Here is a 27,581-nt window from a genome sequence, read left to right as displayed (position 1 = left end):
TTCATAGAATTTCATGAATTAAGTGTCAGAATTTTATTCCATTGAATCTTAATGTGATATGAATGTAAATGGTAGATACCTGCATATGTCCCACCCTGGTTATCTGGTATACCCCAGTATTACAGCTCCCCGTAATAAGCAGTAAAAGGACGTGTAGTGTTGAAGCAGCAGTTTGTTAAATTCAGAATTAATATTCAGTYTGAGTGTTCAGATAAATATTAGATATATGGAAATATTTTACCTTTTTGCTTTAATACTTCCATATTAACTTTTTCATTTTAGTATCTTCTCATCCTTTTGAAATAAAAGTGCAGTATGAACATGACTTTTTGTTMGACTAAAGCTCCTTAGTAATCACTTTTTAGGTGAGAAACTACTTGTACGCCAATTCTGTTTTTCTTTTCATAAAGCTAAATGGAAGAAATTTATTGTAAGTTGCATTATTTTCAGCTCCCAGAAAAAAAATGTGTGAAGAAATAACTGGCTGCTCTTTTAAGTATTTAGGAGACGAGGCTCATAAGTTGTCAAGGTCGGGTCACTTCAGGTCTTTTTAATCGGTTCCTGTAGTAGGGGAGAAGCAGCAAATGACGTTTTTTCTTTAGTAGGACTGTGACAGTGTCGTTATGGCTCAATCATAATAAAAGTATTGAGAAGTASTGGGCCTGAAATGGATCTTTGCAGCTTCCTTTTATTTGATAGTGCTGTCCTCGTTTCTCAGGTAGGACCATGGCTATTTAATGTGCGCCTTGCTGGTGCTGCGTAAGGCTGCTGAAGCTGTGCTGTGCCAAGCCACAGACTGTGTCTGCCGAGGGGTTTGGCCTGGCTTTCCAGTTGGATTGGCATCCTTTTGGATGGCAGTAGGGTTTTTTTTTTCCTTTGAGCTGCTGATTGAATTCAGCATCCATTTTTCTTTTATTGTCCCGCAAATGGATACCAGACTGACTTCCCTTTTGGTTATATGGGTCATYCTGTTTGTCCTTTTGACCTGACATTAACTTTCTAAGTATTCCAAGGTTTTCCAARTTCCAAGGGAGACTAAATTAGTGCACCTGTGCTTGACGAACCTTTAGTGTCCCAGCTGAAAACGGCCAACTTCGGGCTCCTTGGTATTAGTAAGATGTGACACRAGGAGTGAGCTGAACCAAGGGCTGCCGAAGCGACTGGGCCTGCGGCACGTGGTGCGCAAGGGYGGCTGGGTTTGTTCAGCTGTAGGAAGGGGATGCTGCTAAGTCCAAGACAGCTTCTTGCTGTCTTCTTCTACCCAATGAGAAAATGTATTGAAGGAGCCATTCTGTTCTTGGAGACAACAAGATGAGCAATGAACAAAAGTTGCAACATAGGAAATTACAACTGGAAGGAAAGAAAACAATGTGTCSCAGAGGTTGCCAAGAGAGGCTGTGGAGGCTCCTTCTCTGGAGATCTTCAAAATCCACTTGGATGCYGCCCTGTGCCACATGCTCTAGGTGACMCTGCATGTGCGGGGGGTTGGACTAGATAATCTCCACGGGTACCTTCCARTCTTAATGATTCTGTGATTCTRAGAGAGCCTCATGAGACCCTTTGGGTATCTTTGGAGCTGAACTGCATAAGCACGCACCTGAAATGCAGCATCCCTGAAAAGCAGATCCTAAGAGAAAGATGCTTTAAGATGGTTTGTGAGGTTGCTCACAGATTTTCTTTTTAAAAAAAAAAAAAAAAAAAATCTTGTCTGAAGTCAAGGGGCCATGCATATTCAATACTGTCTTGTATTTGAGTTATTTAGCCTTCATATACATTATTCAATATGGTAAATCCAGAAGAGCAACTTTTTTTTTTTTTTAAATTCGGGATGCACATTTGTTGCTGTAAAGGTCTTTCATTATAGATGTGTGTGTTCTGTCTTTTTTCCTCACAGTTTTGAAGGGGTTGTTAAGCAGCTACTTGTGTGGAACCAGGAGACCAGCAGCTTGTTAGCTTGGGTGGTGCAAAACACTTCGGGGCAGCAGAGAGAAAGGTGCTTAGCAGTTAGTGAGACCTGTCAGTTTAATATCCAGATAAGTCTCGGCGATGTAGCCTGTCCAGAGGATGATGAAACCTGAGGTTCGTCTTGTCTGGGAAGATGGGATTTTTCAAGCCTACTAGGAAGTATTGCTTAAAATTGCATATAGAAATACCTTCATATCAATAGAAAAGTAAGGAGCACTGCTACTCAGCAGATCACACTCGAGTTCWGTAGCCAGTGCAAATTCGACCATAGCTCATACGTCTCCAAACAACTTTTTGAGGCAGCGTATTTCTTGTCTAGCCTGGCTTAATTTCAACCTGATTGTGTTCATCCACATCCTTGTGTTCACGTTACCCAAGGAATAGAATTGCCATTATCACACATTAAAGCATGATTCATGTTGTACTTCCAGTCCAGTGCATACATTGGCATTGAAGTCCATAGTGTTTTCTTCCACTAAACATTGATTGAAAGGACTTAAGTGAAAATTAATCCTTTAAATCCTTCATGAATAAGAACATGGAGGGTAGAAAGGCAATTTCTTATCTCTGTATTGTAAATTGGGTACAATCACTTGTAGCATTTTTGCGTAGTTTTTGTTTTATTTTTGACATGCTTTTTAACATTTAGTCATACCTAATGTTGTAGAGAAGTCCAGTAAAAGTGCAAATGTTCCTYGACATCTATCACTATGTGTATTGTGATTCTGATTTATGTCCTCATTGGTGTTTTGAACTGCATGAGGTGAGATGCAGTTGTGGCACCTAAATGAGGTTGAAAGCAGCTTTGGGCTAGTTTAACTTGTTCAGGAAGTAGAGGTTTGATGCTGGGCAGAAGCTAGAATCAGTATCTTTAGGGTGGAACTTTATGAGTTTTGGGGGTGGGTTTTTTTTGGTTTTTTTTTTTAATGTTGATCAATGTATTCCATATTCCATGACAAAAGAGATGAAATTGGAAATTTTGCCTTTTTACTCAGAAGACATTTCTGGCTTTCATTGGCCAGGCAGGACAAAGATCTCATTCTCCATTAGTCACATCAGCCTGTAAAGAAGTTTTGGGGGAGTGAATGGACCAGCATTTGAAAACTGGATTTTTAAGACTATCACCTCAGGCTCTTCTATTTTTTTTTTTTTCTTCTTTGAAGATGATTATACTTTGGTGCGGATTTGACTACATGAATAGCTTCTAAAGATATGTTTTGGTTAAGCTAATTATATGGTATTCTCTGTGTATCCTCTCTCTATCAACCTTTCATACCTGCACTATAGCAGTGCATCAGCTTGAAGCATTGATACATCACATAGAATGGCATAAATTCTGCTTTAGAATTTACCTAAAAATTAGAGCAGCACTAAAATCYACCCCCAAGGAGATAGGTTGGTGCAAGAAGCAACAGGAAACAGGTGGTGGAAATGCATGGGTAATGTCTGGGTCGTTAAGAAGAGAGAAAATATATATATATATTTTTTTTTTCTTTTTTTTTTTCTAGCAGCAATGAACCAGTCTTCAGGGAACCCAATAATGATGAAAGGCACTTTTAAAAGTATAAGGCTCAGACTTTTTATATGTGTTTATTTTCAAGTTAATAACCTCATACATTTCCTTTGTGTATGTAGCATGTCTTRAAAGCAAACAACTAACAAATGCCATTTTAAAGAAGCAAGCCTATCTCCATGCTGGTTCTTGTTTTTCCACTTTTGGGTGCCATGTGGTTTTACAATAGGGCAAACTCATTTGAAGAAGTTTAGGTGAAYGCAGAAAGAAATTAAATATAATCTTATATGGATATAAATTTTATATACTTATGTAAAATGTATCATTTTACATTTTTATATGAAATCCACAGTACTTCTTGTAGCAATATCAAGGAACAAGGACTTTCGAATCCACTTCCAGCTAGGGACTTGGTGGCTATACTGAAGCCTAGAAGGCTGCTGAACTGTTTCCAACTCGGAGAATTTGGTAGAGTTTGCTTTATAGGCTTCAAATTCAAAATTATTTCTGTAAAAGCTACATATAATATATACTTATTAYAGGTCCTATAGATGGCATTGACATTTGCTTCACAGATGCACATACCTTTTTTTATTATTCTCTTAAGATTCACAATATCATCCTTACAACAGTCTGTGCTAAGTAAGAATGCACAAGAAGAAAAATAACTTCACACTGTGATTCTTTTTGCTGTTCTTACATGTTTTAGTGTCTGTTTATTTAGTGTTTTAGCTAAACAAAAAGTCATTGAATCCTAAACAAAAAATAATCATAAGAACAACAGATAGATCTGGAGATACATCCATCTAGCGTAACTTTGAAAAGCCAGTTTCTCTTTGAAGAGTGGTTTCAGGAGAAGTTAGTTTTCTGGACAAAGTTTTCCTTACTCATATTCATTTCAGGATTGAAGGCCACCTGTTGAGTTTGATAAGAAACACAAACCAGGAAAAAAAAGAGCCTACAACTAAGTTGCATGATATTGCGTGAAATTTCAGAATAGCAATACCTCTTTAACATTAATACTTGGTATTTATCATTCAAGCATAACTTAGACATCTTCAAACATGTTGGTTAGTCTTAAAATGATTTTTGATACTTTTTTTGCAAAATTGGAACTACTTAATTGGATCTAAAGTTGATGAGACTGCAGGTATACCTAAAGCAGGTTTAAAGTGTTCAAAATTATATGAGTAGTAAAGTGTGCATTTATGTTTAATTTCTAAATTTAGGTTTTATCAGTTTACAGCTGATACAATAGAGCTGATGTGTATTTGATAATGATGTTAATGTAAAATACTTATTCTTCAGATTGAGTACCTCATAGATAGATTATTACAATGTATTTTCTTCCACATTTAGTTCTCTTGTTCTTTACATAGGGAGAGAATTTTGAAGAAGAGCCCAGGATGCCAATTCACAAAAGTGAAGCAGAGAAAAAAGCGAAAAAGAAACAAAAAAATAAAAAGCAATCACACAGAAATTACAAAGAAAAAGATGGGTGGARCAGCTCATCATCTAATTGCAGATGACCAGGAAACATCAGAAAGTGAAGACGATGACTCTGAAGAAGAAGAAGAAGAAGAAAACAGGAAATCTTCATGTACATTTAGTGAAGATGCAGCGGGCCCGATAGTGTGCTGTGAAGAGAAGCCTAATGGTGATAACAAAAGCCTAGAAGCCACAGCCTTTTCCAGAGAATGGTCTCCAGTTMCTGCGTCTGAAGTGTCAACTGTGTTGGACAGTGCATTGAAAAATGAATCGTCTGTAGGAAGTGGCAGTTCATTTCTATCAAATTTAAAGCCTGTTTCTAATGAAAACCTAACCAAATATGCGTTTGATAGTCAAGATACAGACCAAGGGCAGGACCAAAGCATTCTAGAAAGCAAGAGCAATTTCCCCCAAATAAATKATGATAAATCTTCAATCCAAGAAGTAGAATGCAGCTGTGCTGATCATAGCACAGTGTTGTTAGGCCTAAAAAGCAACCGTAGCTCAGATCAATTTATATGCGAACCTGGCATGGAAGATAAATTTTTGAGTTTGAATGGTGAAGAAGATGAAATTTCTCAGTGTTATAATTCAGAAGTATCCAATAATGTGTCTGATGGTAACACAGAGGGGAAATATGCGTTAAAAGGAGAGGAGAATTGCTCTAATGACTGGGCATGTTTTCCAAATAATTYACCTATTGAGCAATTGCAGCTGGACTTTGATAAGCAAGTTTCTCTCTCTTCATGGTCTGAGGATAACTTTGCAGGTGACCAAAGACAAGAAAAAGTGAGGAAGCTTAAACCGACTCTTACTAACAGCTCAGCAGAGCTAAGTTGCTGTCAATCTTATAAAGAACTGGAAAAGGAAAACCAGTCATTGGTGAAGGTGATGGCAACTGAGGAGCCTGGTAATGTGATAAGCAGCGGTGCATGCACCTCTTTTTTAGGTGAAATACGTGTTGATCCACTTGTGACGGTGTCCCTGGATTCCACACCGTGCCAAGTAAACCCGCCAGCAAACAGCCCTGCACCAGCTGCAACCAAGAAGAAAAGATGCAAAAGAATTTTCAATTTGGCACCAAAATTTAATCTACCACGACAGTTTGCTGCCAATACAGAGGGAAGGACAGCAGTCCTGTTAAGAGATGACCTCTCCTCCAAAAGCACTTCAGAAATGGAGCAAAAGAGAATTCTGAACCAAGACAGTAACAAGGCGCATAGCGAGAACCTTCCTACTCAGGGATATTCTGCACTTTACAGTGGTGGTGAGGCAGCCTTCTSCTCACCCACCCGTGATACCAGTTCTCCGTTCAGTGAAGTTTCATGCCATGCAAGCCATTTGGGACAATCTGATTTTTCTCTGATGCCGTGTGCTGGTGTTATTTCCCAACAAAAGGAAGGAACTCATAAGCAACCTGTAGTTGATGAGAAAGAGATTGACAATGAACAAGACTCTTCAGAGATTACAAATAGCAAACCCAATATTTTGTCTTCTGATAAAGTGGTTTCTGAAAATCCAGAAGGTTTTGATATATTGGAAACCTGTAGTGAAAATATGCACAGAGCAGATGGCCTGGAGTCATTGGAGGCTTCACAGGTCAAAGATAAGCAAGATGTGAACATGAAACCTAATTTTCTTGGACTTCCCCTATCTTTAGGATTTGCTTTTCAGCTTGTGCAGCTCTTTGGTTCTCCAGGCCTCCCACTGGGTAAAACTCTTCTTACTAATTCAGTGTAGACACCCCTGTGATTAACCATTCATTTTCATTGCAGGTAATAGTCAAATTTACTGTAAGGAACAGCTACTTGGCGAATTTGTCCAAACCCTTCAATTTCAGTCCAAGATGTCATTGTCATTACAGCTAAGAAGGTGTCTAGTTTGGCCTCATTTTTGTGGTGTCTTTAGTAGTGATGGCTTGGTAACTTTAAATCCAAAACTTGAAGCTCTTTTAGATACATTGCATAAATACATCATGTTGAGTAAGGTTTTAATGAGCTGATTACAATATTACATGAAAACGTGATACAAAGTCTTTCCTCTTATGTCACATTTATACACTTGCTTTTATATTTCACCCTGTTGGAACAGTACCATTCTTTTACGTAGAAGAGTTCTCATAGACCATTGTGTGGCTGGATGCATTGAAAACACATCCCACAGTCTAATTTAGATTGAAAATCAAACTTGAAAAAGTCATTTTCTGATGCTGAATATATTATTTTAGTCATGCATGTTTAAGAAGCATCAGAGGTGTGTATCCTATCATTCCAGAGCTCTAATTGTCACTTGTATTTTCAATTTAATCATTTTAATTGCGTAGTTGTAAGTATTACAGTCAGCCATGAAAGGATTTGTGTGTGGAAATCACAACTGTGATTTCCAAATTAATACAAGCTATCATAACTACACATAATGGTAACCAGCAACAAGAAACATTTGTGTGGAAATCACTGTAGTATTTTATGCTGTATGTAATGCGGCTGAAAGGTCAGAAAATAGTAAACCCTGAATTCCTTTGTTTCTTATGTGCAAAACTAAARAAAGGAGCTAAACTTTCTGAACGGGTTGAACAGGTCATTTTATTAACATATGCAATTTAAACTAAGATACTGTTTCAAGAACTAAATATTATAGATAGGACTGAAGAAGAGCCAGCCCAGCTCTTCAGCACATAAATCCTATTAGTTTCAGTAGAATTAAGAGCAGGGAATATAAATTATGGTTTGAATAATTATCAAGGTAATATTTAGTCGATTTGTTCGCTTATGATTCTTATAAAACCACAAAATACGTTTCAGACTTTTCCTGTAATGATTCTCTTCTTCTTAAACAGTGAAGAGTTATTACAGTAAAAGCACTTTAAAAGCACTTTAAAACATAACTTGATGAAACATGTTGCAAAGCTTTCTTATCGTTGCATATTTTAAACAATTTTAAAAGCCAATGTAACGTAAGCAACAAACTTGAAATTTTAATCTGCAGACCGAAAGCTTTCTGTTCTTCTTGTTCGGCGTAGTTATAGGGAGAGGTGGAGGAAATGAAAGTACTGCAGGAAAGTGTTTTTCTAAAAACGAAACCYCAACCCACTCTTTTTTGCTCCTCCCCCCCTTACACATTGACCTTGGATTCTATAGAAGCTGAGTTCTSACTCTGCTGTTGGCTCATTTAAATACGTGCTTATTAAAAAGCAAGAACGCATTTAAGTCTGCAAAAATACATATTTTGGCTGTGAAGAGATTTGAATACTCAATTGCAAAAATATTTTGTTCTGCAGAATCCTTGTTGCCAGATGATTATATAGTACCTCTTGACTGGAAAATTTCAAAGATGATCTATTTACTGTGGAAGACCTCTGTGGAGGTACGAATTTTAGGGGATTTTGGAAGGCTTCCCAACAGTCTACGTGTAAGGAGGAGTCATTCARCTTGTGAAACAAGATGATGTTTTTGCTAGTAAATTTTGCCTTGTTTTTAAATAACAATAAGGAAGTTAATAATAAGGAAGTGGATATTTTTTGTACTGTTCTGAATAATACCAGAGCCAGTCCAGGCTGGGTAGGACTGAGATTTTGAAAGATGATCTTCAGAAATGTCTATGATCTAATTCAGATAAAAAATCCCCTTCTTCCTGGTACTTGTCCTGCCCTAGCCTATGCYCATTAAATAGAACCTACCATCATTTACCACTTAATCCTTCTTACAGTTTTCTCCAATCACCCATGAAAATGTTATCCTCTGCTAATGGCAGCTTGCTTCTGGGACTTGATTCTCCTTGTCCAGTTAAACTGTTGCCCACAGATGACATTTTTTTTGCTACTTTTCCCTATGCTATTGCTTTGTGAAGATACCTGATGATTGATTGATTTATTTTCGGAGTGCTTGTACTATCCAGTAATGAAAATCACGTAACTGTATTAAAATATTGTAATTGCATAATAGAATGTGAATCTTGTTCTGTCTCTAAAATAACAAAATCTCTTGTTGTCACATATTTTCTCTGGGCTGCTTTTATCTATTTTAGGAGAAACAGAAAACAARTGGATTGCTGAGTGGAAGTACCTTGGCTGGTGAGTGTATTTTATGATACAAAAAAGACTATATAGAATATTTGTTGTTCGGAAGAGAAAATAGTTCATGCTGAAGTGTCTTAAGTTTTTCATTGCAAATGAGTGATAATACTCCTCTTTGGGCAAATGCAGTAGGTTATATAAATGATATGTTGTTACATAGACTAGTATGGCAGAATTATAGTTGCTATGAAACACTGTTTTATATTTCTTGATTCATGGGTTGAAATCTTCTTCGTTTTTTTCTCCATTATCAAATTAATAAAATATTTAGCTCAGACTTACCTAGTTCCATATCAGGATGGCATTATCATGGGGGGGGGGGGGAAGTGTCTTCAGACTTTATTCTTCTGAGAAGTTKAGCATCTTAAACTTAATTTAACTTAACAGTCACTGAAGACTGTCAGCATAGCAAGAGATCAGGCTCTTAAGAGGTAAAAATAGCTGAGGTCTATGAGAAGCTCAGGAGTTCTGCCTATGTGAGTTTTAATGTGACTGTCTTGCTCCATGATTTCCATGTTAGTTTGATATAATTTCACAAGTGAGTATTAAAAATACCCACTAGTTTTTCCCTGGAAACAGACGTGATTTTGTGCCTGAAATAGGAAAGAGGAAGAGATACGAGGCTCTTAATAAAGAGGAGAGGAGGCTCTTTATTTGAAGACAGCTGCTTGAGGGCTGAAAGGAAGAAGAGAAATGGGGATATATATGTATAAAATTGTCAGAGATAGCCGAAAATAAATTAGTTCATTTCTTAGGCCATTTAGGATGTAAAATCAATAGCATTCTGGTAACATAAAGGCTTGTTGGCTTGTTCTAGAAATCTTCTACTTTGACATGATAGAAATGAGATTATCAAGTGATTTCAGATGTCTTTGGCTGCAGTTTGTATATTTTTTTTTTTTAGATAACACTATTGGTCTTGAAGATCTAAATAAAAATTGTCAAGAGAATCAAGGCTTTTCTGAAGCACTTCCAGAAATAGAGCTATTTCGAGGAGTGATAGAAGAGAACGTCATGACTTCTACTAGCACTGGCTGCCTGGATACTGTATCTCAGCATTCATGATTGGCCATCTTAAATAGCAAATTCTGCATGAAGGACAAGGTAATAAATGATACCTTTGAGTATGTGCCATTCTTGCATTATATTTGACCAAACATCTTTAGACCACCGGTTGTTAGTATTTCTAAGATTGATCTAATATCACCCAACTTTTTCTTCAGATTAAGGTTGAGGCTTTTCTCTTCTCTTTGCCTACTCCCTACCACCTGCTCCCTACCATCAGTCTGGGGAAGAGAGGAGGCAGCATTTTATTAACAAAACCATATATTTTTTTCCCCTCAATATCTAAAAACACCTTCCTGGGAAAGTCAAAGCAGTGGTCTGGGATGCTAAGAGCTAGACTTTATTCCTGGTTTGATTGCTGGGGTGCTCTGGGGTGACTCGGATCACCTCAGTGCCATCTTCCTCATCTGTTGACTGTGGAGAGTAACAYTGACTACGTTACCAGCTCTAATTCTGAGGAGCACCATGTAAATAATAAAACAGAATTTCACCAAGTTTCAAGAACCTCTGTAAGGTCAAACTAGTGTCGAAACTGGGAGAAGGGAGCAGATGGGACTGTGCTGCTGAAAACGGGGAGAGGAAGAAAGTGCAGGATTCCTTAGGAAMTGGTGACTGGGATCTTCTCCATCAGGTCAAGCCACACCATGGAATCGTCCCCTCAGGTGTGAGACTTTCATGCTTGTTGCGATGCCAGAAACACAAATGTAGGTGGAAAACATCTCTTGGAGGTTTCAAGAGGGGTTTCAATAGCACCACTGGTATTSAAAGACAGGGCCATCTTTCCTCACCACAAAATCATTATTTTCTGCATGTTGATTAAATCAAGCTTACCAGGAATGATATCCCAGAGTGGCTATAAAATTATTCAGGTGAACGAATGTTCACAAATGTTGTTATAAGTTAGTTTTCAAGCGAATTAAAAAATAAAAAAAGAGAGAAACCCGATACATCCCTACTCAAAGCTTTTTAAAMCACAGGAAATAAATGAAGCTAATGCTATCATTCCAGTCAGTTTAGGTTTGAGAATAAACTAACTATTACTGGCCAAATGCAACTTAGTCTTGTTAGCCACATGGTCATGCTTCTCYCTTGAGGTTGTGCAGGGTGCTTCTATGCAAGGTAAGAAAGTGAACCGTTTTCTTGTTTCTTTGTGAAAACCCACACAGGTGAGGGTTAATCTCAATGTGTTGTGAGAGCTCCTWGTTGCAGCATTGGCAGCACTTCAGTATTTGTTCTGCTCTATTCAGATTAAGCAAGAGAGAGATTTTGAAAAACACTGAGAGCAGTGAAAACACTGTTAGTTTAGTGGCAAGAGGTTCTCCTGCCACCAGGACTCTGCTGTGCTCAAAACTGTACAAATAGAGAGCAAGAAGCCAAGAAAACGCTTGCAGTTTAAGGGGTTTTGTGCCAGCAGGAGCTATCGCCAGGTGAAAGCCACCATGGCAGCATTTTGCAGTAACTCCCTGCGAGAACATTCCCTTCACAGCAAACCTGGTAGAGGGTGTTATCACTCCTCCTTTCCTGGCCTATCCTTTTCCTTCCCGTCTCTCCCCCTTGGATACAGAGCTGCTGCAGCTGTGGAGGAAACCAGCTCTCTGACCCAGTGCAGGACCAACCCGGCAAGGCATTGAAAATGTTTTCAGTCTGACTGTCAAGCTGAGGAAGAGTTTTTTTCCTAGAGCAACGCAAACACCAGGACACAGGAAAATAAGCAGGAAGATGTAGCTGGGACATGGAGAAGAGAAAGCACGTTATGGGAATGACATGTAACCACAACAAGCTTTAGGTTCATCAGAGTTTAAGCCAGAGATTTAAGCTTCTGATGCCAGAAGAAGCAGTCTTCTATCTTCACTAGTAATTTCTTATGCTGTATTGCCCTCTTTTGCACTATGACAAATATTGGCTTAGCAATGCAGGGAATGCCATTTGGAAATTGATCTTAGTTTAAATAAATAAATATTTTATGTTAGTAAAAACTAATTATTTTGAAAGCTGAAACAACCAAAGAACTTGATGCATGAAATGGCTGGTTTGAAAAGGGCTGTGTGAAAGTGGATGGAAAATCAAGCTGTGCTTGGTCTCTGCATGCAGCCATACCCAACGGATGAGCCTTGTTCTGCATGCACTGCAAAGACCTCTGTGCTTGAGCAAGAGCTCTGCTCAGGCCCAGCAGCATCTTCAGATGTTCCTGTTGTCCATGAAAGGGGATTTTCCAGGCTCGTTCAGCAGCAGAAAAGGGCTCACTGGAAAATGAGTGCAAGAGACTGGCACCCATGTCAAATCAGAGACTGGAGCTGTCACCCATAGTGAGTGAGAAGCGATGGGAAGCGTGAAATCAAGCCTCAGAAAAGTGTCATGCTGAAAACTTCTAGCTTATATCTGATGCAGAAGATGAGAGACAACTGTGTCAATGCAACTGCAAACCAAGCAGGAAAGAAGCCTGAGCAGGTTTCCCAGATATGGATAAAAGGTGGGGGGAGAAACTTAAATACTGAGGCTGCATTTGTGGCACCTCCCCTGCTCTAATGTAGAAGTAGGAATCCTAAAAAAAGACTAATACTAAAACTTGGTTTTGCTTCTCAGTCCTAAGATGAAGAATGAACAAAAAAAAAAGATAATTTTCTCTGCAATTTCTACTCACAAATCCATTTCTACATGCTACCTTCTTATGTTTGCATTTGTAACTTGAAACAGTTACTAAAGAAGATCCCAGTTAATAATATATGTAAATCAGATATGCTTAAGTAATGAATCATTAGGTATTTTCTTAAGTGTGTTCATGGTAACTTGTAATCCTGGAAAAAAAATGGAAGAAACAAATTTGCAGATCTCCTGCTTCACCGATTCATTCCTCTGTCTTTTAGCTAACATCAAAATATAATCTGAATATACCAGAAACTAAATCTGTCTTGCAAATTGTTACAAGAAATCCCATGGTCAAACTACTTTCAGTTATTATTTTCATACAAAACCAAAATCTAGCAAGTGGAATTAACCACTCATTTTAAACAAAAATAAGGTCTCCAGAAAAACTCACTTGTCTTTTACAGTGCTTGTGAGTAGATCCTGACCTAAAGCATAGTTAACAAAGGGAATGAGAGTTGCACRGAACAGGCTTATAGAGTTTTCAGGAAAAAGTAGTGATCAGACTGTGCTGCTGCCTTACACAGAAATCCATAATGTCTCCACATCTGAAGCCYGAGAGRAATATGACAAAGGAAATGAAACATTAAAAAAAACCTCTGGTGTAGCTGTGCTGTGGTAGTATTGGTTGAATAGCTATAAGCAGCTAATACATGCGACTGRAAAATTGTGTATACACACACACACGTATATATATATGTTTTCTTCTTTTTCTCTCCATTTTCCCTGCTTCTTTTACCTTTCCTACCTATTATACTGTCTGTTTTCTCTTCATTCTTTTTCATTTTTTAAACAAGGTACCAACAGTTGAGTATGAGAAAGAAACAAACTTTTCCCTCTCCCCCACCCCTAACTATCAAGGACAGATAACCTCTTTTTAGTGCGAGAGGGATTTGCAGCCAAAAAAGCTTTTCAGTAATCTGCACTATCATCATGTTTATGCAGATTCTCTCTCTTTTTATTTTCTTTTTAATTTTTTTTTACAGAAATCTCTCACTTTGATTCTACCATGGAAGAACCTCAGTTTTCAACCAAGTATTTCAATTGCAAGGAGAAAACAGGAAGAACATAATTGGTGTAGATTTTTGGTGTAAATCTTTGGCCGCAGTTTGTTCCAGCCCTCCACTCTGAGGAAACAAAAAAAAAAAAGTCAAAACTGAGATAACTTTGCTGTTGGGAAAGGCCCSTTTCGGAAGCCCTCTGGAGTGTATGCCTTTTTCTGGACAGCCTTACATATGATAAAAAAGGAACTGAAAAGAGAGACCAAGGAAGGAGGAGGTGTCTGCGCGAGGGGTGAACTTGAGGCCTTTGTATCTGAGTCATTTGGATCGGGATCTGTCTCCATGAACGGAGGAGTCGGGGTTTCCTGCTGATGGTGTCCTCCCGCAGGGAACGGTGCCTCTGCTTCTGTCGTTCATTACGTGGCTTTTCCCACTGCTGCTCGYGCTTATCCTTCATCCTGCTCCCATTCCTCATAATTATATCCCAGTCTCCTCACAAGGTCAAGTGGAAGAAGACTTCATCARTCTCTCCTTTCACCTGCAGGTGCACAAGGTGCATTGCTTTTCTTCCTGAAACTACACTTAATATTTCCCTTGGAGCGCGCTGGTTTGTGCACTATAGAAATGCAGAGAAATTGTCACTGTGGAGCTGACCCAGGCAAGCTGGAGGAAAGATGCTTAGGGCTTCAGGATCTATAATTCCCATATTCAACAGTTTGATGTTTCTGCTAGTGATATTCCTTTTGCCACTTTTTTTTTCACTTGAGATCCATATCCTGTGAGGAAAATTTTAAAGTAATCTAAAAGCAGTTGCTTCTTCARTGTTTTTCCTTTGAAGATTAAATGTGGTTTAATTCCTCAGTTAGAATAACAGTCTTACTGGCAGCAACTCCATCATTCAAGAAATTATCCCAGAATATTGATTTCATCAGGAAGAAAGGAAAATTGATGAATAGTGAGATTAAAAACCAAAATCTTGCTTTTGCAAATGTCTCCACAGGTGTCAAAGAAAAATAGGAAATATTACATGATATATAGTGGGGTAAATTACATGGTGGTGAAGTTGATCCCGTGTTTTTCAGAGTGAATTTCACATTTTSTTTCGAGGGTGGTGTTAGCTGTTCCGATGTTCCTTGCTCTGCGGAGGTGGGAGGCAGGACACGGCCTCTCTGCCAACTGCCATTTCTGTGGGAAGCAYGAAGTTGCTCTCCTGTGGGCTCTGATTCCCACAGGAATTCCCACAGGTGTGAAGATCCCCAAAGSAGAGGGGCCAGCAGCTTCGGGAAGATGGAGGGGGCGGCCAGCCATWGCTATTTTAAAGAGGAAAAAGTTGCTGAGAAAGCAAGTCCTACAGGTGAGACAGGGAATTGATGATCTTTTGATCTGTCATCTATTCCACTCCRTTCTCTAAGAGGGAAATGTAATGGGTAAGAGATACAGGAAAGAAAAAAGTTAAGGTCATGTAGTCGGAAAAAGAAATCCTTATTTATTATGATGGAAACTGTCATGTAAGGCTGGAAGCTTCTCCATTRTGAGCAGCGATGACAAGACACCCTGGTGTCTGGTAAAGAGTATGGGAAAAGATCAATGAGGAAAAGAGAAGCAAAGAAGCTTAATTTTCATGTACTTCTCAAAAATAATACTTCCCATTTCTGCAGGTTTCGGATCCAGAATGTTTATCCTGTGCTGTTTTCCAACTTGTTCCTTTTTATCCTTTCCCTGCACCTTTCATCATGCAGCAGCTGAGGAACCAGCACCTGGCTGGAGCCTTGCTAACKCCTTCCTGCGCTGTGGGCCAAAGGGCCCATTAAATATTATGTTTACATAATATTGCTGATACTAAATATTATGTTTACATAGAAGCACTTTASCAGATATGTGCATTTCTAAATGAATGTTACAGTTCTGTGGCTGCACTTTCATTTTTTCATGTGTATGTCTTTTTTTTCTTCTCCTTAAATTAAAATGTGCTACTTTTCCACTTCCAACATTAAAGAAAATATTATGGGGACACATGTAATTCTTGCTGGTCACACCCTCAGTTTCACACTTACCTGAAGTACTATGTGCAATAGAAAAGTTGGTTTAATTTCAAGAAAATGTCTTTCAACCCCTATTATTTTCTTTCTGCCGTTACTCATTTGGAAAGATTTCTGAATGCACATGTTTTCTGTTACTGAATACCCAAATTCCAGAATGCCTAAAATAAAAATAAATGCCAAAATCTCAAGTATTCTTGCGTGGAAAAAGCAAGGGCGGCTCTATTTCTTGCCTTCAGTACTGCAGTTAACTGACCGTGTCCCTGCAGTGTATGGGACGAGGCAGTAACCGCTCTGTGGCTGATATTTCACGTGCCTTTCCGAGGGAGGGGGATACCACACGGCCACTTTCTTGGAACCCTCTGGTTTCTTTCTTTGGCTTCCCTGGGGGCAAGTCAGCTTTTCCACGTGGAAAATTCGTCTAACTGAACTTGTTGCTTGGCTGTTCAGGCATTTGGGGGAAGGGATCCTGGTGCCATGAGCTTCATGCAGGGGCTCCCCACGGCGTTGGGGTTCCTCCTGCCCTCCCTGGCCTCCCCACGAGTACCAGCGCGTGTGTTGCTGTCAATACCTCCTCTGAAGAGACCCGCGCTGCTCTCCCTTCGGTAACCTGTGGTTATAGCCCACATGCCCTAACCTGAACTGGTGGAAGGGCAGCCCTTCAGCGCTTGCCTTGGCAGAGCTGGGAGAACTTGGAGGTTAATTTAGATGATGAGAAATGATGTGCTGGGCTGATCTGCTGCYGAGAGAGCTGATGCAGTGACTGCGCACACGTCTGTGCAGTGTTTAGACGTAAAGATCTTCTTTCTTGCAACATCCTGCTCCCTGGACGTGCAGTTTTAGACAATGCATTTTCTCTTCCTTTGATCATTTCTCTTTCGGAAGGGAGCCTGGGCTCCTGCAGGCAAAGAAGATGGAGCTAAAACTGGGCTCCTTCTGGCCAGTGGTTTCATTGGGGCATCACTTTCCAAACACGGTACGAGGAAGGTAGGAAGGAAAGGGGGGAAGAGGCTCGTGTGGGAAGAGCTGCCGCTGCCGGTGCGGGAGCGGGGCCGGGTGCGGGGCCGGGAGCGGGGCCGGGTGCGGGGCGGGCGGCGCCGCCGGGGCCGCCCCCGCGCGGAGCGGAGCGCGGGAGGCCCCGCATGGACGAGCGGCTGCTCCGCGCGCTCGGCGGCCTCAGCCTCGAGCCTCCGCGGCCCGCGCGCCGCCGCAAGCTCGTGCTGCTGCGCGGCCTGCCCGGCTCCGGCAAGAGCACCCTGGCCAGGTACGGCACGGCGCCGAACGGCGCGGCACGGCACGGGACGGCACGGCACGGCATGGGACAGCACGCGCGGGACGGCACGGGATGGGACGCGCGGGACGGCACGGGATGGGACGGGACGGCACGGGACGGGACGGCAGGGGACGGGACGGCAGGGGACGGGACGGGACGCGCGGGACGGCACAGCACGGCACGGGATGGGACGCGCGGGACGGCACGGGAGGGGACGGGACGGGACGCGCAGGGCCGAGCCCGGCCGAGCGGCCTGGGCCTTCCCCGCTGCTGCTTTATAAGGCGGGACCGCGAGGCCGGAGCCGCGAGGCCGTCGCTGTGCGGCCGAGGAAGCCCTGGCCGGACCCGGCACGAGCGCGCTCGCCGAGACGCTGTCATCCCAAACTGTCCCGGCTCCGTCCTTGAGCCCAGGGTGCTCTTTAAGCCTGTGCTCGTCTTAGGACCGCGCGCCGGGCGGCGCCGGCAGCTCTTCCTGGTGCGACCCAGGGCCCAACATCTGCTATTTCCTTTCGTTTTTGCATGTCCTGTGGTGCAAAACACCGAGTCCGTGTTTGTGCCCCSGGCTCTTCGGCAGCGCATCTGCCGTGAGGGCCTGGTGAGGAAGCTCCATGGGTGTTTTCCTGGTGCCCAGCCCCTCCCTAGAGCGGTCGGAGGGCAGATAGASTCTGCCACTCCCAGAGAGGGCTGTAAAAGTGATAAAACAGCAAAAATGAAACAGAACRTAGATAGAGACAGCTCCGAGGGGAGTGCCGGGAGGTGGTGGCRCAATCATAGTGACACAGAGCAGCCACGACTTCTAAATCTGGTATCTCATCCCCTTCCAATGCCACCCACTTTCCACAAAACGTGAAAAGATCAACCCCCATTTCCCTCGGGTGCCAGTATCAGACACAGGTTCCTCAAGGACTTGGCAGGTGCTGGTGTTTTTGCAGGTAGGGCTCTGCTGCAAAAGGTGGCAGTATAAAGCACTGCAATGGACCCATCATCTCCACTGTTCCTGTTTTCGGTCTTTTTTGAAGACCTCTGCCTTATCTCCCTTGGGTTCTGTAAGACCAAGTAATGCAGGTATGGATACCGTGCTCTTGGTGAAACCTGAAATACCTGTTTCCCTGAAGAGGTGCTGTAGCTACAGGCCTCGCCTCTTGCAGAGGAGCTCGGGTCTTCTGGTGCGTTAGAAACTTCATGACCTGGGGACACGTCCTCCACAGGTACAAGGAACTGGCTCACCACCTTGTCTTTTGCCTAAATTGCAAGATTAATCATTGACAGAGTTACAAAATGCTTAGTAAGCTGTGTTTTAGTGCCACGAGAGGTGAACATTCAAGTATSTCCTCCTGCTTCCAGCTCCTGGCAGAGACAGTGGTGCTGAGTTCKTGGTGTCCCTGCATTCGGCAGCGCGTGACCCAAAGAGCAGTGTGGGAACCGTGTGTGGTGCCCGTGCAGCAGGGCCAGCCCCATCTTCACTAGCAAGGATGGCCCTGCCATCCCTGCTCATAACTTCTTGCTGGTGCCAATGCAAGTGTTTGTAGGAAACAAGTACAGCAAAATTCCGGGTGGGATTTATGGAGGGCGCAAGGTGATCATCTGTTTTCAAAATCTGAGCTCGCTTCACCCGCTCAAATCCCTTCTCTCGGAGCTTTGCTTCACTCACACGCTTCACTGACGTGTTTGCCCAGGGGCTGTGGCCRCTGTCGGAGAGGACAAGGAGCTTCAGGGGTTGCATCATCCCCACTGTATCTCCTGGGTTCCTCTTGGCTGGTGATGACAAGCTGGGTTCTCAACAGCCTTTTATACGCCCTAGTAGGCAGTAGTAATTATGGTGCCACTTTTTTCTTTTTTTTTTCTTTTTCTTTTTCTTTTTTTTTTTTTTGCCTCGGGATTTTGCCTATTTTATTCTCCAGGAATCTTTGGCAAGGGTTTTGCCCCCACGTGTGGGTTTTTTTCCTTTGTGCTCTCGTTTTGGATGGCTTCACAGCTGCAGTGCAGTAGGGCAGGAGGATTTGTCTCCTCAGCGCCAAGGCCCACACCTCTCCGGCGGTTCACAGATAAGGACAATCTTCCCAGTCTCCTCAGATGATCCTCACAGGCTCCTTGGCGTTGCTGCCAGCAGGAGCCCGGAGCAGCAGAGGGTGCTTTGGAGGAAGGTCCCTGGTGGGCTCCGTGGGATGCGCGGGTAGCGCCCTGCACCTCGGCACATTTAATGCCTGTCTGTATTTAAGATATAAATGCACAATGCCCTCAGCTGCAAGGAATTAACCTGAATACTGTGTTCATCACACCAGCAGCATTTGTAGTGATCTTGGAGACTTCACACGTGGACACTGCTATAGGAGCTAGGTGAAATCTTGGATTATTAATTCATTACCTATGAGGGCAGAAATATCTATAGTTGTAATTCAGAACAAACAGTTGAAAGCACTGAAGAGAATATTAATAAAAAGAGGGAGTTAGAAACTGGGCAGCTCGTGGGAACAGGTCCTCMGGTTAATGGTGGCGGTACCTGGCACACAAATGTGCTGCCCCTTGGAGAAAGGGAAGAGAAAAGGGCCTGGAGGGCTCTGGGGGATCTATTGCAAGAGAAGAAACGTCTCCGTTTCCCTCAGCCCGTCTTTTTGTCTGAAATCCAGCAGCAAACTTGTGTTGGGCAAGATGTGTATTATGCCCCTTGTTTTATAGTTTTATGGCTACCGGGTGACAAAAGACTGTGCAATTAAATGTCCTGTCCCACAGATAAATTACCCTGATACTGTTTGTCACAATGCAGCACTTATTTTTTTTTTTGTCCTTTGGCAATGTTAATATATCTGATAAGTACCCTTTGATCTTGCAATGAGACTTCTTCTTAGTATAGTTCTTAGTATAGTTTGACAGTTAATGATCTGACTGCATTTTTGGTTTATAGCACTGCTCAAAATGTATAAATAAGCTACRTAGGTCACAGGTCCTCCCTTTTTCACATTTTGCCAAGTAGAGGCATTCTTATTTTGCCTTTTGTTTTGATTTGGATGCTAATGTGATGCAGGAGAACCTTTATTCCAAGCAAAGCATCTTGCTGTGTGTGGCTCACAGCTCTCTGGAGTTGCAGAGATTTGGGTGCCTGATGAAATTCTAAAAAGAGGTCAAAAAATAACCCCCCAAAACCACAGAATTTTTTGCTGTTTTCACATACAGATGAGGAATACCAAAAGCACCAGTAACCTTTATTGTCAATTTGATGACTTTAGAAAGCCACAAGTAAACACAGCAAGATAAGCAGAAGGTAACACTTCTCATTTTTCGCCATTCAATGTTCTTTTCATGTTGCTATTAGGCATTTGCTTGCAGAGCAGGAAAAAAGGCAAATGTGACAGTGAGTCATAGATTTGAACACATTTTGTGCCGTATTTTTAAATCCTCTGAATCACATGTTTTATCTTCTTTCGTTATCGAAGGTGTCTGTGTGAAGGTGCTAGACTGAGATTACAGATAACCACATAAGTAGCATTCGTGCATAGATTGCCTCAGGGGTTAGTATCAAAATCCTCATGTAAAGGTGCAGATATTTGTAACAAAATAAGGAAGAAGATATATGCTAAGAAAATAAAGAAATTACCCGGATTGCAAAAAGTTTAAAGGAAAGGACCACTGGACAACATAATAAATGTCTTTGAACCGTCTGTTCAACAAGTCAAAGGGRCATCACTAGGATGGGACATTTCGCTCAGCCCTGGCCTCTGCCCTCGTGGCAGTTACTGCCCCCAAATAATCATCATTAATTAATAAGTTATGGTGGAAGTTACCAAGGCAAAAGGAGGGAGCTTTCCTCAGCTGAAAGCTACATGGAGGATTTGTGAGGAATTGCTGTRAACCAAAGGATTGGGATGAACCCAGTAGGGAAATGACAAGAGCAGAACTTGGGGTGACACAACGGAACTGTCTCCCTGTGGACTGACTTGTCTGCAGAAACCTCAGGGGGCTTTTCCCCTTGCCCAATCCTGCCAGACATTGAGAAATACTTGTTTTTTTGTTTGTTTGTTTCATTTTTTTAAAAAATTTTTTTTAAGCTTACGGGCTGGAAGAGAAGTGTTTTATGAAGGCGGTAAAAATGAGTCATGGGGTCTAGGAGCACGGGATAGTGTGAGGGAGTGGGCACCTGCAGGCGCCAGGTTTTCCATTGACCTGAACTTCTTTTCCAGGCAGTTTGGGTCTGAGGAGGGGTGTGAAGAACTGGGAGAGGCAGCAGGATCAGCCCGGCTTCTTGGGGCCTTGCTTCCTTCTTCCATGCCTCTGTCCTTGTTGTCGTCCTCCTCTTCCTTGTCTTTAATTTTCTCCTCCTCCTCCTCCTTGTCTTTCTTCTCCTGCTTGTCCTTCTCCTCCTTGTCCTCTTTGCAGCGCTCTCAGGGCTGAAGAGAGAGTCAGCTCCAGCTGTGGATGTGAATAAGATCAGCCTGGTCACCTGGGAACCCCTTCTTGGATGAWGGGTTTTTTTTGTCTCTCTAAGGCCCAACAGAGGAATGCTTCAAGTTTATAGCACCACGAAAGGAGCATATCCACCTCCTCACACCAGTCCTGTGTGTCCAGAAGGTGCCCAGCTGGCTCCCCACAGTGCTCCTTCCATCTTTTTTATTTCCAGACAACTGAAACGTGACTCCCCCAGCGCTGTCGTTCTCAGCACCGATGACTTCTTCATCAGGAGCGGCGTGTACGTCTTTGAGCCCGACTGGCTRGAGGACGCGCACAGGTGGAACCAGGCGAGAGGTGACTGCCGCGCCGGGAGCCAGGTCTCCTCGGCCTCGTTTCACCCTCAGTCTATCCATAAACCTCAGTCCATCCATAAACTTAGTCTCCCAAATAGAAAACCTCCAAGTAGTAGCCTACAGGAGAGTGACACCTGGGAAGAGTGGGTGAAGACCCATGGCAGGGTCAAGAGCCAAGTCCTCTAGGAGTGGGAYGAAGGAAGGACACCAGGGGCTGGCAAAACTTGGAGCAGGCTGTTACTAAATATGTTTTAGCTTTACTTACTGTGTTGCATTACAGCAGAGAAAGCAATGAAGAATGGGAAAAGCCCGGTTATTATTGATAATACCAACATCCATGCTTGGGAAATGAAGCCGTATGTGATGATGGTAGGGAAAGCTCTGATTTATTGCTTTTACGTGCTCAGCTATAGCATTTAAGAGGCAATCGGACAGAGAGGGTTCTTGCCATGGGTAGAAGTAATTACTTCCACTTTCTTTTAGTTCATGTAATTATAGTTAATGATAATTGATACTTTGAGGAATTAAGTCCTTTATTTTTTATCTAATTCATTGTATAACAGAGTGAAAGCAAAATCTCTCCAAAAGTCAGTGGTCATTGGTCTTGCCCTGTAAGTCATTGGTCTTGCCCTGTAACTTCTTGGCAGCCGGGTGGTGACTGCCTTCCTCAAAAGCAGCATGAATGGAACAGTTTCAAAATTAATAGTTGACAAATACGTTAAGCTATGATTTCTATTTTAATTCAGGACTTGCGAAAAATGCACAATAAAGTCTTTGAGGATGCATTTGTATCCTGTGCTCTGGCCGGGGTGGCGCTTACTGGCAGCATTTTAGTAGTTTCATAAGGGCAGTGCCCAACTTGCATTGTGCACAGCTGTAAGTTCTTGGGTTATGGTCTTGCCAGTTCAGAAATTTGAGTCTAAATAATGGTTTTATGGAGCCCAAAAGAGGCCAGTGTTAGCAGTAGTTCTGCACACCCTAGGAGTGTTACTGAAATAGTAGAAATTGTGAATGTTTGGGTGTGACTATGTGGGAAGTGAGAGATCTCAGCCAGGGGTGGATAAAAAGCCAAAGGGCCAGCAGAGCTCCCTGCCGCCTGTTTCCTGCCATGAAACTTTCCCGGCCACCCTTCTACTCCCCCAAAAAGCCAAGCTAGAAGCAGTCAAGTAAGCKCATTGCACGGCCAGGAGCTATGCTGAGGTCCGCTGGGCACTCAGATCCCTGGTGTCAGAGAATGTGAACTAGCTGGGACTCACACCCTGGTGGGAGTCACCGTTACCTCCTTGCTCGTGGCTCCTGGCGGGATGTGACGGCCCTTCCCAGGCAGCTGAAACCTCAGGGTGGTGCTCACGGAGCGAGGAAAAGCGGCTAGCGCGGGCTCGGCAGCCATCAGGCTCCGGCTAAACCTTCTGTGTGCTTCCCCAGGCCCGGGAACATAACTACGAAGTCACATTCCGAGAACCAGATACACCCTGGAAGTTCAATGTTCCGGAGCTGACAAGGTACATCTCCCTCTCTCCGATCCAGCACGAGTTTCTCATTTTAGTCATGTGCCCTGGGGGAAGGCTGGCGCTCGTCCTCTTCGTATGTGCAAAAGTATAACCCACTAGACGAGGCTAAGAGGCCTTGGAGAACCGTGGCAAAGCCCTGTGACTAAGGACCTCGTGTGTAGTGAGCTCAGCCCAAAAGCATCCAGCTGATTTGAAGGACGCATCTTGATCAGTCAGCAGAGGCTGAGATACTCAAACTGCAGACCCCGAGCGGCAGGGACCCTAACCCCTGACTTCTGGTGTGTGTTTTCAGCAGCACAAATACTGGAAGTATTTGGGTGCAAGACATGTCGAGGCACCACAGACAATATCCTGACTTCTGCTCTTAAACAAGTCAGTGGTAGCCTACAAGCACTGCAAAGCTGGCTCAAATACATGCAGTGCAGGGCAGCCCCTTGGCACTTCATGCAGGGACAAGCCAAGGTGCTTTCTGGTGCACGAGGCCTTCGGCCCACGCGCGTGGTGCCTGTTGGTGGGTAAACAAGGCTACTGGGTTTGCACAAATCTTCATCCAGCAAAGTCACCAAAACCAATTTTGAAACCTAGGCAAGGGGGCAAGGGTTTCAGTCGGGACACARGGGAGAAGAACCGCTGTCCCGAGCAGAGCAGGAGCCTTAGCAAGCTGAAGACAACCTGCAAGGTGGGGCTGACTGAACGCCTGCGCTTTCTGTTCACGTGCCTCTGCAGAAGAAACAGCCACGGGGTGCCTCGCCACACGATACAGCGCATGAAGGACGAGTACGAGCACGGCGTCACCTTCCACAGCGTCCTGCGGGCCGCGGAGCCGAGTGCCGCCCCGCGCGGCGCCTGGAGGCTCCGCCATGGCGCCCCGGCCGCCCCCGCCGCGAGGCCTCGCGCGCCGCGCGGCGCCGCCCACCACCCGTCCTGAGCGTCGGCGGACAAAGGCCTCTGTCTTTACGTTTCTAAAAATTATTTCTTATTCTTGTATTTTTTTACTGTATTTCTAACTTGGGCTTTTTTATCTTACTCACCTGCAAGTGGCAGTGGCCAGCAACGGCACAGGTTGTGGGACTGAGGTGAGCCAGCACAAACTGCAGCCTCCTCCCCAGCCCAGTCCTGCTTCTGCCACGAAACTCAAGCCTTGGCTGTGGTGAAAGGTGCCAGCTCTGCTCCCTGCTCTGTCACTGACAGAGAACACGCGGTATTCCCGACTTCTCTCTTTCCTTGGGCCCCTGTGCAGCGGTGCCTCCTGGGGCTCTCGCTGCCTTCCATCTCTCTCCTCGCTTTAGCCGCCGCCAGCCCCTGCAGGGAACCGCCACCCTCACACAGGGATGGACAGAAGAAACGATTTGGTCTTGCACCAGTTTCCCTTTGTGTGCATCTTTAAACCACAGTGGTTATTTGCACACCAGGAAGCAATGCTTTAAAGGCAGGAGGTTATAGATGGTCACGCACCCTCCAGCCACGCCGATGCCTGCCCTACCAGCCATAGCTGTGCGGGAAATGCATAGGTATTCAAGTCCAATTTATTATATTTTATAGAGGAGATGCCACTTAATCTTTGTTTTTGTAATATATTTTTATTAAATACATTGGAATTTAATGTACAAAGTGTAAAAATAATYTGAATTTGAAATATATACACAACACTATACACCTTTAGTAGCAGTCTTCTTTTTTTTTTGTCTCTATAGCTTTCTGTGGTCTGTTAATGAGCCCTCTGCCTCCTGTGTGTCCTTCCGAAAAGCCCCCGCTCCTTCAGGACAGTTTTTGGATGAGTTCTTTGCTTCCCCAGCAGATCTGGAACTACTTTTTCCTGAAGGAACATGCAGTACATCCATAGCTGCCGTGCTGCTGTTTTCATTTATGCACTCGGTCTTCTTTTCCCCCGGGGAGGTGTTGAGGAGGGCTTGCGTGTTAATCATGGCAAGTTCTTCATCGGCAACCAGGTCATTCTCGGCAAGCTGCAGAGCCTCCCCCYGCTCCCGGCTGCCGGCGCCCATGTTCCCGCTTGGCGCCGTTGGGGCCGCGCCGTGCGGAAAGCCCAAGCGCCGCGGGGGCTGAAAGGCCCTCCGGAGAGAGGGGGAAAGGCCGGGGCAGAGGGGCGGCAGGGGAGGCGGGGCGGGAAGGCGGCTGAGCAGCTCCAGGGCCTTCCTCTTGCGGCCGCTCTTGGGATGCTCCTCATGAGCCGCAGCCGCAGCCGAGCCTTGTGGCACAGGCTTCCAGTTCTGCACGCCGTTTACCGAAGGGCTCTGGTACTTTACTGCAATGTTAGGAGAAGATACCTGTTTAAAAGAAAAATAAAAGTTTTATGTCAAATATTTCCTTTATCCTTAAATACCTCCACATGGCAGGAAAAAAAAAAATGACACAAAACTACTAAGCCATCCTTCATGCCCAAGTTGACGTTATCTTGTTGTCTTCTGATAGGGATGAAGATTTTTTTTCAAGAATTGCTGCTTAGTGGATCATTTTTAAGTACATTATGACAAGTTTCATTTTCTGAAATCTAAATTGTTTTATTTCTGTGCCTGATTGTAAGAATTTAAAATAATCATGACAGAACAGGATTAATGGTGATTTCTACTGCACTAGTCAAAAAGTTGTTAAAAGAAAAATGGAAAAAAAGGGGTGAAAAAGGAGGACTGCAAATAGACTGAAAAAATGAAAGGCAACCATTGCACAAGACAGTCACTACACTGCAAGCCTTTCAAACACATGCTTAACTTCGCTGTATCTTTAGGTCTCATTTATTTAAAATTGATTAACATTTAATAAAATTATATATACACATCACTAAACCTTTAGAATTAAATAGGAGAAATGTCCCTGGAAACAGGAAATGATGCCCTGTAGACTTGGAATCTGGTCCCTAGGAACTGGTGCTTGATCAGGCTGCTCCCCAGCACTTGGKGGCAGAAAATCCCTCGCCTGGGGCCGCGCTCAGGCCTGGCTTCCAGACCAACCCGCCCAGCAGCCTGCAGGCCACAGGGGACTATTCACTCCAACAGCTTATGTCGAGCCTGCTGCAAAGGTAACACATTTACTGCAAATGAATTTACTAAGTAATCTATAAAGGAACTAGAGCTAGAASACCTGAATACTCTTTACAAACATAATTTACCAAAAAAGCATAAGGATTAGCAGACGAAGAGGTGGCAAAGATGTAATAAGTCTCAAAATTTTGTGGAAAGATTGAAGAGAAAAGCAACCAGCACAAGCCATTTGTATGAACTGTGCTTACATTATTACTGTAAGTAATGTCCATATATAAAGCCAGGATCAGCTACAAGCAGCTTACCGAACTGACGGGCCCTGCAGAGAGGCCTGTGTTGCACGGGGAAGGACATTCCAAGCCATATCTTTTAGGTAAATTAGGTGTAAGTGGACCGTTTCTTTGGAGCAAATCCATCAGTTTTCTTTCGGCATCAGAACAAAAGGAATCCATGTCCTGTGAAAAGGAACAGGGTACAGTGCATTAGCAGTTGTTTTTAAAATTATGAAAGTCTTCTATGCTTGTAAACATTTTTTTTTGTGACCAAATTCTTTCATGAGGAATCTACCTRAAATTTACTTTATGGGTGAACGAAAAATTGAGAAGACTGCTGCACTTCCTGGGGAGGGGAGACAAAATACACCTTCCTCATACTGCTAATAAGCAGCAGCTCCTTCTGTACTAGAACCTGCTTTTCAGTAAGTGAGAAGGCAGGATCAGAGGCTCTACCTAAAAGCTGCAGACCTGAAGAGCCAGTGGGTTGATGAACACGTTCCCCTGAGCAGGTAGGCCTGAAACAGGCTGTGGCCAGACTGGCCATCGACAGCTCCACTACCTGTTTTAGGCAGGGAAGGGCCAGGGGCAGATCTAGAGAACAGTACTGATGCGCTGAGGGAAAAACCAGGCAGGCACATTCAATAGGAATCATCCAGGAAAAGTGTATGTAATGTGACATATAAAGTATATGTAACAGCTTATTCCATATCCCACAGAATCCCTGCAAAAGTACAAGAGGTACCCTAAGTACATGAAGGGGGAATGTAGGGAGGAAGGGGCCAAGCTCTTCTCAGTGGTGGCCAGTGACAGGACAAGGGGTAATGGGTACAAGTTGAAACCCAGGCAGTTCCATCTCYGTGTGAGGAAGAACTTTCCTGTGAGGGTGACAGAGCCCTGGMACAGGCTGCCCAGGGAGGCTGTGGAGTCTCCTTCTCTGGAGATCTTCCAAACCCGCCTGGCTGCCACCCTGTGCCCCGTGCTCTGGGTGTCCCTGCTGGAGCAGG

At 43.5% G+C, this 27,581-nt stretch overlaps 3 protein-coding genes across 3 annotated transcripts in view; 2 read left to right on the top strand and 1 right to left on the bottom strand.

The window, feature by feature from the left end:
• N4BP2L2 (NEDD4 binding protein 2 like 2) overlaps window positions 1-14,525 on the top strand; it is a 33,876-nt gene extending 19,351 nt beyond the window's left edge. The window contains exons 7-11 of the mRNA XM_026049817.1: window positions 4,858-6,677; window positions 8,244-8,329; window positions 8,990-9,035; window positions 9,943-10,142; window positions 13,733-14,525. Of these exons, the coding sequence (XP_025905602.1) occupies window positions 4,858-6,677; window positions 8,244-8,329; window positions 8,990-9,035; window positions 9,943-10,103 (2,113 nt within the window). The 3' untranslated portion in view covers window positions 10,104-10,142; window positions 13,733-14,525. The remainder of the gene's footprint in view (window positions 1-4,857; window positions 6,678-8,243; window positions 8,330-8,989; window positions 9,036-9,942; window positions 10,143-13,732) is intronic.
• Window positions 14,526-16,928: 2,403 nt separating this feature from the next.
• N4BP2L1 (NEDD4 binding protein 2 like 1) lies at window positions 16,929-24,234 on the top strand. Its single transcript, XM_026049816.1, has 5 exons — window positions 16,929-17,050; window positions 21,672-21,796; window positions 22,076-22,164; window positions 23,221-23,297; window positions 24,033-24,234. Exons 1-5 carry the CDS (start codon window positions 16,929-16,931, stop codon window positions 24,232-24,234), a joined length of 615 nt encoding a protein of 204 aa, XP_025905601.1.
• A 647-nt stretch (window positions 24,235-24,881) lies between these two features.
• Window positions 24,882-27,581, bottom strand: part of BRCA2 (BRCA2, DNA repair associated) — a 31,290-nt gene continuing 28,590 nt past the window's right edge. Inside the window, exons 25-26 of the mRNA XM_026049827.1 lie at window positions 26,608-26,757; window positions 24,882-25,591 (exon numbers count right to left, since the gene is read on the bottom strand). Coding sequence (XP_025905612.1) covers window positions 24,995-25,591; window positions 26,608-26,757 — 747 coding nt within the window. The 3' untranslated portion in view covers window positions 24,882-24,994. The remainder of the gene's footprint in view (window positions 25,592-26,607; window positions 26,758-27,581) is intronic.

Source organism: Nothoprocta perdicaria, unplaced genomic scaffold (genome assembly GCF_003342845.1).
Source record: "Nothoprocta perdicaria isolate Ctin4 unplaced genomic scaffold, notPer1 scaffold_62, whole genome shotgun sequence".
Lineage (NCBI taxonomy): Eukaryota > Metazoa > Chordata > Aves > Tinamiformes > Tinamidae > Nothoprocta > Nothoprocta perdicaria.
Note: the sequence above shows the minus strand (reverse complement) of the source record. Positions and strands in the feature narration are given on the sequence as shown.